This window comes from Phalaenopsis equestris, unplaced genomic scaffold, assembly GCF_001263595.1.
Source record: "Phalaenopsis equestris unplaced genomic scaffold, ASM126359v1 Scaffold000831, whole genome shotgun sequence".
In the NCBI taxonomy this organism is placed as follows: domain Eukaryota; kingdom Viridiplantae; phylum Streptophyta; class Magnoliopsida; order Asparagales; family Orchidaceae; genus Phalaenopsis; species Phalaenopsis equestris.
Window position 1 is genome coordinate 235101 of NW_018165271.1, and position 14130 is coordinate 249230.

The following is a 14130-nucleotide window of genomic DNA, read 5'->3' on the forward strand; positions in this document are numbered from 1 at the left end:
ACATACATACATACATACATATATATAGTTACAACACGATTAGACAAAAACTCATGTTAAGATTGTTAATATTTTTTTGCATCTAATATATACTCAAAAGAGTATTCATGCATTATAATTTCAATGACAGTATGTTGGGCTATACATGATTCTTTTATCATTGCTTGTCTGACATGCTTGAGAGAAAAATATAATGTTTTCTCTACATAATGGGCTCACTTTTGTTAGAAATTTTTTAATTAGTTGTGCACCGTAATCAAAATCTCATCCCTTCAGTAATATGTTAATTGATCGTGATGTTGTGCCCCACTTCTAATCATCACTCTGAAGATTACGTAATAATTTTTGTCTTGTGGTTTTAATCATAACTATGAAAATCCTAACACTATGTTCATAAAATGCTTTGGATGAAGTCTCATTTAGGTTTTCTGGCAATTTATAGCTTAATTTTATTCAAAATCTATCGCCATAAGACCTTAATGAAACAAATAACGACGACAAATAGTAGAAGCAATAATATTTAATCACAAGGTTCATACATATATCATAATATTTCATACACACCATATCTATATTGTTTAAATTATTCATACCGTTGATCACTAAATTTATTGAATTTAGATATGTTCACAATCAAAAGGAAAAATAAAGGGGGAGGAAAACTAGTAATTATAGACGCTCAGTAACATTCCCGATTTTGCTTACTAACAAACAAAAGCAATGATATCCCTTTAGTAATATGTTAATTCAGCATTGAGTAAAGGAGCAGAAAGTGATTTTGGAGAAAAAGTGGATTTATCTGATTTTGACAATCAAATAGATGTGGATGAGTTCATTGAGAGGCTCCATACAATAAAACGGATCTTATCTTTGAGTACAGGGGCATTCCACAAGGTATAAGAGTAAAGCTGGCCCCATTAAGTTATAGAAGAGTGCATCTCTAAGGTGGAAAATTTTGAAGTGCTTACACTGGCGTGAGGGAAAAAGATAAAATCACTATCTGGCCCAAGATAAAAAAAAATGATACAATACAAGCATCTATCAACACATTACTAACAAAATATGCTCTTAAAACTTTAAGACTTACAACAAAAAGAACATTTAGTAGAGGAGTACACAACTAAGTTGAAGCAGTTTATGTTGAAATGTGAATTAGTGGACTCTGAGGAGAGCACTATAGTTTGATATTGGGGGATTAAGACCAACCATTGACAACAAGATACAATTACAACCCTATTGGACATTACAAGACGTCCATACATTAATCTTGAAGGTGAAGTCATAAGACAGTTGTATAAGGTCCACACCACATTTCAAACAGGGCTCAACCATCGAATTATGCAGCAAGATTACACCCCTAGGAGCACCCAAAGCCGGTCCAGAAACCAATCCATAATGGAGAAAAGGGGGAGGACACCAATTTCCCAAAATCCAACCCAATTAGGAAGTGCTTCAAGTGAGACAGGTTTGGGCATTTTGTATCTAATTGGCCAAATAGGAGGGTGATCTTATTCACCAAGCAGGGAATAGTTGAAAAAATGAGTAGTGACACATAAGAGAATGAGGATTTCAGAGAGTACCAACTTCTAGCTGGAGAGGGAAATATTGTAGTGATTCGACGAGTTATTTAGGCTTCGCTTGAGAGCAAGGTGGAGCGTCGTTACGTCGCAGAGAACAACAACAACACACTTGCATTTGTTTGGTACGTCGGTGTTGACGCAAGTTGCGACGAAATCAATGGCATTTCTTTGCCATTTTAGAATGTTGGATCTCCACAGCTTCTCGCCTGCCGTCCAACGTTTCACTATTGGTAACATTTAAAATGTCTAAAATAAAATTTAGTAATTACAATCTGGTCGACCTCCGATGTCCCCGATGCCGACTATGATGAGCAGTTGTCGAAGGCCCATTTATCATAGAAATCTAGATTTTTGGAGGAGAGACTGGCCCATTCTCTGTTGCCGGCAATGTGAAAGTCGGTGGTCGCTGGTGATGTCTAGTAGGAGAGCGGAGAGGTGGGAGAGGGAGAGGAGGGAAAGGATGAGCCAAAGTTTGAGGGAGATGAGGAAGGTGGCTTGCATGGCTTCTTCATTTCTTACTGTTATCAGGGTAATAAAAGGACAAAATTCTCAGAACGGAGAGAAAGATTTCTGCTAGAAGGCTATAAGTTTTTTTAATAGAGTTAAAAAGAGAAAGAAATTTTTATTAAAACGGTGGCATGAGTTAAGTATTAAAACGGTACCGTGAGGAAGAACATAAATAATGGCCTAGTCCAAGATAAAAAGGAAGATGTAATGCAAGTACCTATCAACAAATTATAAACAAGATATATTCTTGAGACTTACGTATTTACCGCAGAAAAATCATTCAGTAAAGAAGTACACTGAGCAATTTATACTAAAGTGTGAATTAGTGAAGCTCGATGAGAACATCATAGCTCAATATCTCGGAAGATTGAGATTTTCCATGGGCATGATTGGACATTACAGGATGTCCAAACTTTGGCCTTGAAGATGGACATACAATACAACAGTATCAGATCCATACCACCCTTAAAAAAGATTCAACTATCAAATCACATAACAAGAGTACGCCCCTTGGAGCACCCAAGCCAACCTTGCCCAAGGAAAAACCAATCCAAAGTGGAGAAAAAAGTGAGGCCACCAATAATACCAAATATAGCCCAGCCAAGAAATGCTTCAAGTGCCATGAGTTTGGGCACATTGCATCTGATTGTCCAAACACAAGAGGAATCACTTTCACTGGTAGGGAACAATTAAGAAAATTGAGAGTGACATAAGAGAGAATGAAGGTGCCAGAAAAAAAGTTTAGCAGACGAGTGAGAGATAATATTAATTCAATGAGTCCTTCAAATTGAACCCAACCAAGAAGCCCAGTAGGAATAGCATTGGTTGTTCTACAAAACAAGAATCCAAGGAGTTGATACCAGGCATAAGAAAACTCATGCTGAGAGAGTTGTTGGATGTCTTGATTGAAGGTTTATCTCTTTGGTTGTCAACATTGGGAGAGGTCTAGTATGTAATAAATTTCATTCCAATGTCGATTTTTTCAAACAAACTTATTTATCTATTATGCTTATATGGGTATAAGTGAGAGAATCAAGTTATAAAATTAAAGGTTAGAGGCTTGGTTCATGAAAATACTCGCTTATGTAAAGTATTAGTTCTGGATGTGCCAAAGAAAGATGGCTATTTATTCTATCAAAACAGACTTTGAATGATGATATGTGTTTCCGAGTTTCTTGAACTTAATATGAGTATAGATTTTATAGTTGAGTTGTCTTACTCACAAAAAGATAATAACTTTGTTATGGTGGTAGTAGATTGAGTCCAAAAGCTTTCAAATAAGAAAAAAATCAATTTTACTCAGCAGAGTGACAAATTAACTCCCACATCCCGCAACACTCATCTTGAGACAATAAGATCAAAGTAGGACTGCCACCATCTTGCATTTCTTCCACAGCAGAATTTTTTTCCAACTATTAGGTTGTTGTCAGACAGTGGGCTCCTTTTAGTAGTATTGTAAGTAATATTAAGGTTAATTTGCATTGGGAGTATATATTGGGTTTGTTTTAGGAAAATTGAATAGACTTTTGTTTGATTTTTTATATTCAAGAGAATTTTTTTCTCAAATTTTTGCCCTACGTAGTGTTGTATCATTTTCATTTTACAAATGGTGTGTTTATATATAGTTCAAGAATAGGTGGTGAACTTCCTCATAATCCATATCACATCATTTCATCATTCACCTCAATGCTTTCAATTGGGACAACCACCAAACGTCATCTATCCCCCTTCAATTGTTACCAACCTAGAGTACTATCATTACTATGCTATTCCAAAACTACCTCCGTGTTAAATCTATTTTTTAAACACCATCTAGAAATTCTTGAATGACATCATATAATATCAAAGATCGACAAATTCAAAACTTTTAGGGATTTATCTTCTGTCCCAAATCAAAATTCCAAATAACCTAACTTATTATTCTCACATCATTCACCAAGATCTAACCCCAAATCACTATCTTTCTAGCCGAAAATTTGGTTGGAAGAACAAGACATGCCGCCAACTAAAAACCTCAACAAAGTATTCAAAAGCTCACCAGGGAGGAAATGCACTGAAAAGACCTTCAATTGCAGTGGAGTCATGTTGATTTTGAAAGAAGGCAACATGAGGAAGTAGCCCAATAACAACAGCGACCACCAAAAAAAAAAAAGATTAAAAATGTCCTTTCCACAAAAAGATTTTAAGGATGATAAGTTGATATTGCTTTGATTCGACATTGAGTATAGTAGAGAGAATAATTTTAGAGCATACGTAGATTTAATAGATTTTAACAGTCACATGGATCCGGACGAGTTCATTGAGTGGTTTTAGGTATTAAAATAGGTCATCGAGTACAATGATGTTCCATCTGACAGAAAGGTAAAGCTAGCCCCATTAAGTTAAAAAAAAGTGCATCTCTATGACATAAGTTTAAAATGTTTATGCCAACACGAGGAAAAAAAAAATCACTACCTAATCTAAAATGAAAAGAGAGATGTAGTACAAATATTCATCAATAAATTACAGATAAGACATGTACTTAAGAATTCAACACTTAAAGCAAAAAAGATCTCTCCGTAGAGAAGTAAACAATTCAGTTTGAAGAACTAATGTTGAAGTGTGAATTGGTGGAGCCCGAGGAAAGCACCACAACCTGATATCTCAGGGGATTGAGACTATCCATTAGCAACACGATGGGGTTATAGTCCTAAACATTACAGGATGCCCATATCATGGTACTAATTATGGAGAGATAACAAAATAATATTAGGATCGAACAACACAAGTACAACTTATGGAGAACCCAACCGACTAGCCCAATGAAAAACCAATCCAAAGTAGAGAAAATAAAAAAGACCACTAGTATTCCCAAAGTTATCTTAACCAGGAAGTGCTTCAAGTGCCACTAGTTTGAGCATATTGCTTCCGATTGCCCAAAAAAACATGTGATCCCTTTCACTTGGTAGGGAAAAACTAGAAAAATAGACAATGACATAGGAGAGAATGAGGGTGTCAGAGATGAGTACAAAACTTCAGCCGACGATATAGAGATAATAGTGATCTGACAAGTTCTTCTAATTGATCCTATAAGAGAAGCACCAATAATACTAGCATTGTTTGTTCTAGATGATACAAAGTCCAAAGAATTGATAAAAAATATAAGAAAACTCATGCTAAGAGAGTTATCAAATGTCCTAATTATAAATTTACCTCCTTTGTTGTCACAAAGAGAGATCAAGTATGCCAGAGCTTTTGTTCTGAGATCGGTTCTTCCAAATATACTTGTTTATCGGACCACCCAATCGGATATGAGCAAGGAGACAAGGACTATTTATTGCTCTCAAATTATGATTAAGATGGTTAATAGAAGCTCATTTGTTTTGTCTCCCTTCTACATTTTAATTAGAATTAAATGTGTTAGCTAAGACTTCCCATCCCCATCCACACTACATAATGTAAATGGTGATAATATGGTAGAGCCTACTATTTGAACAACTAATGATGTTTCATTTTCATTGACGGCTTCGAGTGCCACTTCATTGAATGTCAATGAGTTCATACAAGTGAGACCTAAGTAGAAGCTACTAAGCGTGATCCTTAATTAAATATTCCCAATTTTTTGTCATCACTTAGTCATTGTTTATAAATGCTGCATGATTCATTGAGATCAGGTATTAATAAATAATTCAATCAAAAGAGACCTCGTAATACAAACAAAGCAAGACAATAAGAAAATAGTGTTCAAGCTATTGGGTGAGGGCTTTCTTTACTAAGACTTGCTATTATTTTATGAGCTATTTTGAACACTAAACCCTTGAAAATTTGTAAGCAAGAGCCATATGCAACACTTTACCCTTTGAAAATTTGTGAGCAACACTAGATTCAAACTATAAAAACTACTCAGCAATCTATAAGTGCTTTTAGCCATTTTCCCCACCCAAAATACTTTGCTAATGCTCTAAACATAAGTCTACCACTGTTGGTCAGATTAAGGCTTCATAAGAAATAATCTTTAATAAAATTAAAACAAATATAAAATATTTAAACATTTTTCAAAATCTTGAAAATTTCCCATATATATCTAGACCTATTACCCTAATATTTCCAAGTTATCAAAAGAACTAGCATTGTCTCATTCTCCCACTCCAACTTTTAAAGTGAACCTAATGGCTCTCACGTTTGATTGATTTTCAGCCTATTCACCATTTCCTTAACTGCACATATAATTTAATCTAAAGGAAACCATCATCTCTTCCTGACCCTCTTCATAAGGGCTTCTAACAAATTTTAAACTTCATCAAGGGTGCTAAGCCAAAAAGACATCATGTCTCATATGATGAGGTAGACGAATAACGAGGTCACTTTTTACTCTTTTGCTTTTTCTTCGTTCTTTTTTTAAATATTACGAACTTGGCCATGATAAGTAAATTTCCTCTTTCTTTAACTTTCGAGCAATTCTTAGTGTTTGAACTAATGCTAATTCGATTATACTTTCCTCCAATTTAAACAAAGTATTTGTTTATCTTCAAGGCCTTGCACGATAGAATCAACTTAAAGAGTGGCATTTACAATTTTCTAGAAAAGTAAATATATTTCGGTTAGAATCAAATGCTCGAAAGAGTTGGACTCCAACTGTCATTTAATCACATGTTTAACTTAGTTGGACAGCTTTCAACTCCACTTACAAATATACATATCCTGGAGTTCGGTGATTAGCCTACAATTTTAGAAATCTTCTAGTGTCAATTGTCAGCTCAATCTATAAAGGCATTCCAAATTCTACAAATCATTTGGCCAACCTTTAGTAAACCTTCGCAACATTAATTAAATTTTAAAACCATAACAATTTAATCATAAATACCATTCTGACCCAAAATTATTTGGAGCTTAAGCTCAGACAAAAGTAGATAGTGTTTAGGGCAATCCAAGTTAATTTTCCATAGTACGAATTTCAACTTGCCTGAGGAAAAAATAATCATATAGTTTTATGTAGTTAACGAGTTAATTTCTTATCCCTAGTCTTTCTTCTATATGCCAACTAAGTTATTGCATGTTTAGTGTTTTTCTAGGTAATCCCTGTTGCTATCCATGCCATAATGATTTGCATATCATTCATAAATGTTTATTTTTCCTTTGCCTATACACATGTATTTGTAAAGTATAGTAATAAAAGGAGATTGAATCCCTTTTATTAAGACATAACTAAATCATTAAGAAATATAGTGTATGATTCTAAGGCAAGGTCGGCTCAAAGTGGCTTGACATTCCTACTGATACAAATAAATTAAGCACGGGCTTAGAAAGACTCACCATGATGGGTGAAAGGGAACACAATCTTGAAAGATAAGACATTATTCTTTCAATTGGAGAATCCTTGAAGGCAAATTGGATAGACGTGTCGCAGAGAATTCTTATGTAAGAAATAAGAATTTAAACTTGCTATATGAGCAAACTCCTATTGTTAGTTATGCCTTGCGCATGACAATTAAGAAAAAAAATTTTAATTAAAAAGTATTGCTTATGCTCATTATCATAAGTTGGATAAGGACAATATTTTTGAGGAGCAAAATGTAATATAATGTATAAGGATTCCTTTTAATTTCAATACGCAAAGCACAGAAAGAAGCAATACTTATATCAACTAGAATGCTTATAACTTGTATATCATCAATAAAAATCACATCAAATAATAATTTTTAATAAATATAATGATACATTTAGTAACACATACAAAGCTTGATTTATGTAATAAATGACTTAAAATTTCATATAAAAATGAAAAAAATTATGATATACATGTATATTTGAAGGAAAAATTCAAAGTTGAAGTTGAAAATTAAAATTTCTAACAAAAACTTTTATCGCATAAAAAATAATAAAAAGTTAATGTAAATATTAACTTCAAGTTTAAAATATATTTAATTCATAGCAAAAGTTAATCCTAAATTCATAAATTCTAAAATTTCACAAAGCAAGTTAAACAAAATTTATTAGTCATTATTTCCTCTATTAGTCACATAATCTATTTCTTTATCAAGTAGAATTTCATCTTCAAATTTTTCTTTCTCAACTTGTGAGTCAATCTCATTGTCTTTTTCTTGAATAATAAGAAAAGTAGATCGAAATTTAGATGAAAACCCTCATTGTGGATGAAGCTTCTATTATTTGTAACCTACTAATTAACACATCCTACCTTCAATTAACTTTTCCTAATGGCTCTTCAATTTTTCTTCAAATTAAGTCTTCATTACCAAAATATTTCTCACTGGTATCATCCATTTTCACAATTAGTTAACATATAATAACACTATTGTTCTAATTGTAGAAATTACATTTAAACAAAGAGAATATTATTTTATTAAAAAGAAGCAAATTAGGATTTTCTAAAATTAATGAGATTTAATTAATTTTTTTTTCTAAATAGATATTATAGTTAGTTAAATAATTCTAAAAGTAATTAATAGATCACTTTTAGTAGGTTAGCTAAATCTACACAGGTAGCATCAATCCAACCATCAAATAAGAATCAAATGGCTATAATTTGCATTAAAACGATTACCAAGATTCCATGTGACGTAGAAGCTGATGAGGTTAATGTGCCTCACAAATATATGATTATCAAAATTTAAAATGGGCTAATCCATTAAACTGTGCAAGCTTTATCTAGCCGAATCAAAAGGTTATGCCTAATTGTCGTGAGCCAAGCATGATGTAATTGAGTCATTCTGTTCAGTTAGATAAAGTCAACCTTCATTGAGACTATGCCATATAACTATCATATATTAAAGTGATATTGCATTAGGAAGAGGGTGGATTTTTTTGCCACAATATTATTGATGTAAATAGTAAAGAAGTTTAAGCATGAAAACTTTCGCAGCATGCAACATTTTGGGATCATAAAATTCTCAGCACATACTGCCAACAAGATAATCTTATATAATAGGCGCAAGCATTTCAGTATTTGTGAAATATAAGTATGCACAATTAATAAACAACTTGACTTATTTTAACATTGAGGTGAAGGATGCAATATGATATTTGAGCCGATAAGTAAAAAACTCACAGCATCATCAAAAGAAATTAACCGCTCCTTGTCTGTACCAACAGCCAATATCCCACCATCATGCGATTTAGAGATGATTTGACTTAATTCTTGATTAAGATTTCTTTTTGAAATGAATTTGTAAGAACGAAATGCCTTAATAGATGCTAATGTAGCTCCTCTGGTATGTCTTAGGTCCCCTCTAAAGCCCAAGAAAGAAATTATACAAGGGAAACAGCAGCAAATTGTTGCGCACAGGATAAATGGCATGGCATACCCAATGCAACTGAATGCCAGAAAAGCTATACATAACCTGGAGATCAAAAGGATTTAATAATGCTAGTGTAGCAAAAGGTAAATTTTAGTAGACATAGTAAACTTTCAGAATAAATATACCTGTACAAGTTTGGCGCACCTGCAGCAGAGGAGTGTCCACCAAAAATCCATACATTACCGAGAACAAACCAAATGGCAAAGAAACAATTCAATGCCATTTTAAAACGATCAACCAAAGGATTCAGCCTGTCAGGCATATGATATCATGAAACAAAAGGTTATTTCAATATTTTATGCGGAGCTTTCAAATTTAACCAAGATGGCAAACAAATCAAGCCGTGGATCAGAATGTGAGACAGGATCTATACCTTTACTTTCATCTAAAACATTTTCAAAGATAAAAGAGATTGTGTCAGTCAAGGTGATCAAAAAAAAAAAAAACAAGCTATATAAGGTCATGATCCATGCATTATGTTGTACAGTATTGTAACAGTAACTCTAATCACATTTGTCCCCGGCTAGAGGTAGATAACTAACAGTGATAAGGCCAAATCCACTACAAACCTAAAAAATTATTATAATATGATGCAGATATACGAGTTACGACATATGCTTTCTTCTTTTCACACAATAAAGTTTCCAGTAAATTTCTACTCTATAGATGAGGAATGAAGAATAACATTTCTCAAGTTGAAAACTGTGCATTAAGAACCACATGTATTAGATTTTTAAACTGATATGATTTACATTAACAGAATAATAAATAGCCCACCTTAAATACAGCTTCAAGTCTACATACATCAACCACCTAGATCTAACATTGACGGGAGCTTCATGCAATAGGCACATCTATAAGAAAATTAAAAAGAGTCGATGGATATTGTGCATGTAAATTGCAGTTAAAAAGAATATACAAAATTCATCCAACAAAGTAAGAAAATTAAAATAAAAATGAAAGCCTCGGGACCATTTAGTAAACAAATTGACACTCCATCCATTGTTAAGAAGGTATAAGTTGGATCATTCTAGGTTTGCAAATACTTGAATTTTATGATGCTAAAGAAAGGTGCAGGAATTCTACAATCTAGAAGTTAGCAAATGACATAAATTATAGTTAGATATGATATAAAATAAGAGAAGTTTCTATGATATACAATACATATATTGCTTGATTAGTACATTTCAAACTTAATTGAATTGACCTAATTTTCCCTCTTTCCTAGATCCGGTACTTCAAAAAAGTTTCATGCAATTGGCTTGAAGTACCAAAAATTGCGATTATAATAGGGTGTTTGTTTTCAAGTCCTAGACCAGACCCAAAGAGCTTAATTAAGGCCAAGTGGCAAGTCCAACAGCATCATACCATGCTATGCTAAGCATCACCAAACTCATAATATCATAAAATTTAGTAGCTGAAAATACCATGAAGTAGAACCTATAAAATATTGATCCAACCTTGAGAATGCAGCAGTACCAGGGGTTCCTCTTCCTTCCGTATTCTGTGTAAGAGAAACTACAGTGTTTGAAGGAGATTCAGAATATATATTCTGGAATGAAGACGGCTGTGATTGTGATGATGTTTGGTCAAATCCTTGACTATTGAAGTTGCTATAGCGCCAATAAAGATGTGGAAGTGTAGCAGCACAACCAAATGCATAACCAATAACCCAAGCAAATAATGGTACGCGTGGATGCTCATTCTGTGACAAGGATATAACAATGATAGCTGCCAAAATTTGGCACACGTTGACAATCAGCTCAATTGAGATCCACAAACCAGAGTTGAGCAGACTTCTTTGACGACGGCCATGACTGTCTCGTCTTCCAGTAAGAGAAGCATTTCTAAAACTAGAGGCAGTGATTGGTGAATGTGATCGAGAGACAGAACCTTCGACGTCTCTTGATGCCCTGACTTCACTATGTAATTCATTCGAGCCATTATAGGTTAAATCATCAGAGATGAAAGTGGCATAAGAATCACCTCTAGTAATATTTATGATATAATCATGACCATTAATATCAACTGAATGCTCCATCAAAATAGGGTTTTAATCTGGTTGCTTCTAATGCAAGAAAACAGCCTTCAAAGTTCACCAAGGTTGAAATATGTTGGAGTTACAAAGTAGCACCGCCCAGATGGATACACATATATGAATATCTTCTATTCAAACACCAAAATGGAAACAAAACAAAACAAAAATTCAGGAGAAATCAATAAAACAAAAATAAATAACTTTCAAGCAAACACCATAAACAAAAAAGCACATCTTCTTTCTAACAACAAGAAGACATTTAAAATGAGATCCGATCTGAAAAGTTAAAATATTAACTTATTAACAAAGAAACGGACAAAACCATGTAAAGACTCTACATATGCAAGTGAATTACAATTATAAGCTCCAACTGGAAACGTAGTAAAACAGCAGAAAACTAAAAGCTACATAAGAGATCAGTGGTACACATAGTGCTAATATTTACAATGTTTTCAAAACATAACACTCAATATGATGCATAAAAGTTTCTTTTACATTAATATGCAAGCCAAGCAACAATCTAAACAACTTTAGTGCTCATGACACGTTTATCATATATACATATATTATGAGCATAAAATAATTTTTTAATGAACTAAACTCAAAACATATAAATTAAAAATTGCTAAATAATTTTATATTTAAAAAAATAATTTTCAGTTATCTGAAAGCCAAAATAAATATTTAATTGATGGAAAGTCAGTACAAACGTTTTAGTGAGGCATACAAGAGTCAAAAAAGGTTAAAATGTACAAGTACACCCCGTATACCGCAAAAATCCAATTAGATTTCATGAAATCGTAGAAGCGCGCCAAGCAAGAGTAGAGGAGGTCAATCATAATAGGAGGGGGAGGGGTTCTAGAAATGGAGTCCGACAACAGACTATGAAGGGGGCTTCCACCCGAGACAATCAAACTGTCATCCTGGAGATTCTAGAGGTGAGGCATTTCTTTTTTCTTCCTCTTGTATTTTTGAATCAGTCATTCATCTTCCTCTTGTTGTTCCTGATCAGCAGGTTTGTTTAGAGGTGAATTGTCATCAGGTTCACTGGGAGCAGGTTCAGGCTGTGTAGAAATGTTTCCACTGTTAGGAATGGGGACAGCAGGCAGCTCATCTTTCTAGTTAACATTCGTAACAGCAGGTTTCAAAAAAGTTGCAAGATCTAAAGTTGCTTCTTGGGTATCACTGACATAATTAATAAGTTCAGAAATAGATGATTCCTTTGCATTTTGTTCTAAAAAAGCATTGTCAGAAATAGCATATTCAGGAATGTATGGCTCCTTTGCATTTTGTTCAGCCATAGGATTATCTATATCCAGCTGCATTGGAATATTGGGTTTCAATTTTGGGTGTAAGCTGAAGCATTTCTCACGTGTGTGGCCAAACATCTTGCAATAATTGCAGTAGTAAAATCTTTATTTCATAATAATTTGTTGTCAATAACCATTGTGAGCAGTGTCAAGCTAAACTTTTTCTACAATTTGAAGTGTAATATCCCTATCTATTAAAATTCATGTAACAGAAGGCTAAAGGTAAAAATGTCTAATCATTGGTTTTCCATGGATAGCTCCAATAGCATATAATACTTGATGATTGAAGAAGTGAAGCTTGAGTCCATGTAATTTAAACCATATAGGCACAATGGGAGGTTCTTGACTTGGATCAAAGGCAGGGGACCATTTAAACAATTTCATATATTGGCCCTCAATTAAGATGAATTTTTTTTAATATTTTTGCATAGTCTTCTTCTTTGCTTGGCTGTATCATAACATGTCTTCCATCAAAAAGTCCTACCTTCTAGTCACCAACAAGTTTAAAATCTTCAAAAACTTTCCTGATAGTATCCATCTTATGGTGACCCAATTAAAAATTTCCAATCAGTGTAAATTTATAATTTTGTGCGAGGGTTGAAATTTCAGTGTCAGAAAAAAATAATGCTAGTTTGCCCCCCTTTTTCCCTATTTTTTTTATTAAGTTACAATCTCTACATCTCGCAAATGAATCATGGAACGTCTGCGGAAATACCAGACTATATCCGAGGTGGAAAGGAGCACCGGCTTTGTCAACCACTATAGCATAGGAGGGTTTGCCCTCATTCGGAGTAGGTTCAGTCAGAAGAGAAGATGAGAGAGTTGTAATGAAACCAGAAACATAAAAACACTGTAAAAACCCGAGCAGAGCAACGAATGGCAAGAATCAACCCGACACGGGAAGCCAACCAAAGAACAGGCAGCAATGAAGAAAGCATCCAACAACCCACGAACGAAACGCAGAGCATGGAAGGGACTCGCCCAGATATGCTGCCAAAATCCTAAAACGAACGAACATCAAAGTTGCCCGAACCAGCTTCCGACGCACAAGATCTTCTCGAGGCTTCGACTCGCCACCATCTCAGCAGAAGAGGGGTGAACCAATAACGAAAATTTGGTTTGCACGCTCAGTGGTCATCCGCCGTGGAATCGCCTTACCCAAGCTCCCGTCATCGCATTTTTCCTTGCACTAGCACCGCTGCCACGATTCAATGACTTAGGGCCTTTGCGTGACGAACTCTAGTGATACGGTAGCGTTTGCAGCCTGTTGGGACGTCGACGACACGCTCAGGCGTGCCCTAGGACAGCATCGCTAGCCAGCACCGCCCTAGCGATTCTGTCTGCGTCTCGGCTTCGCACGACACGACTGTGTCTCCGCTTTGCTATCCCACAACCCCCGC

At 34.4% G+C, this 14130-nt stretch overlaps 1 protein-coding gene across 1 annotated transcript in view; it reads right to left on the minus strand.

The window, feature by feature from the left end:
* Positions 1-11435, minus strand: part of LOC110031480 (E3 ubiquitin-protein ligase At1g63170-like) — a gene marked incomplete at its 5' end in the record, with an annotated part of 25092 nt that extends 13657 nt beyond the window's left edge. The window contains 3 exons of the mRNA XM_020734691.1: positions 9133-9424; positions 9508-9633; positions 10810-11435. Of these exons, the coding sequence (XP_020590350.1) occupies positions 9133-9424; positions 9508-9633; positions 10810-11435 (1044 nt within the window). The remainder of the gene's footprint in view (positions 1-9132; positions 9425-9507; positions 9634-10809) is intronic.
* Between the last annotated feature and the right edge of the window lie 2695 nt (positions 11436-14130).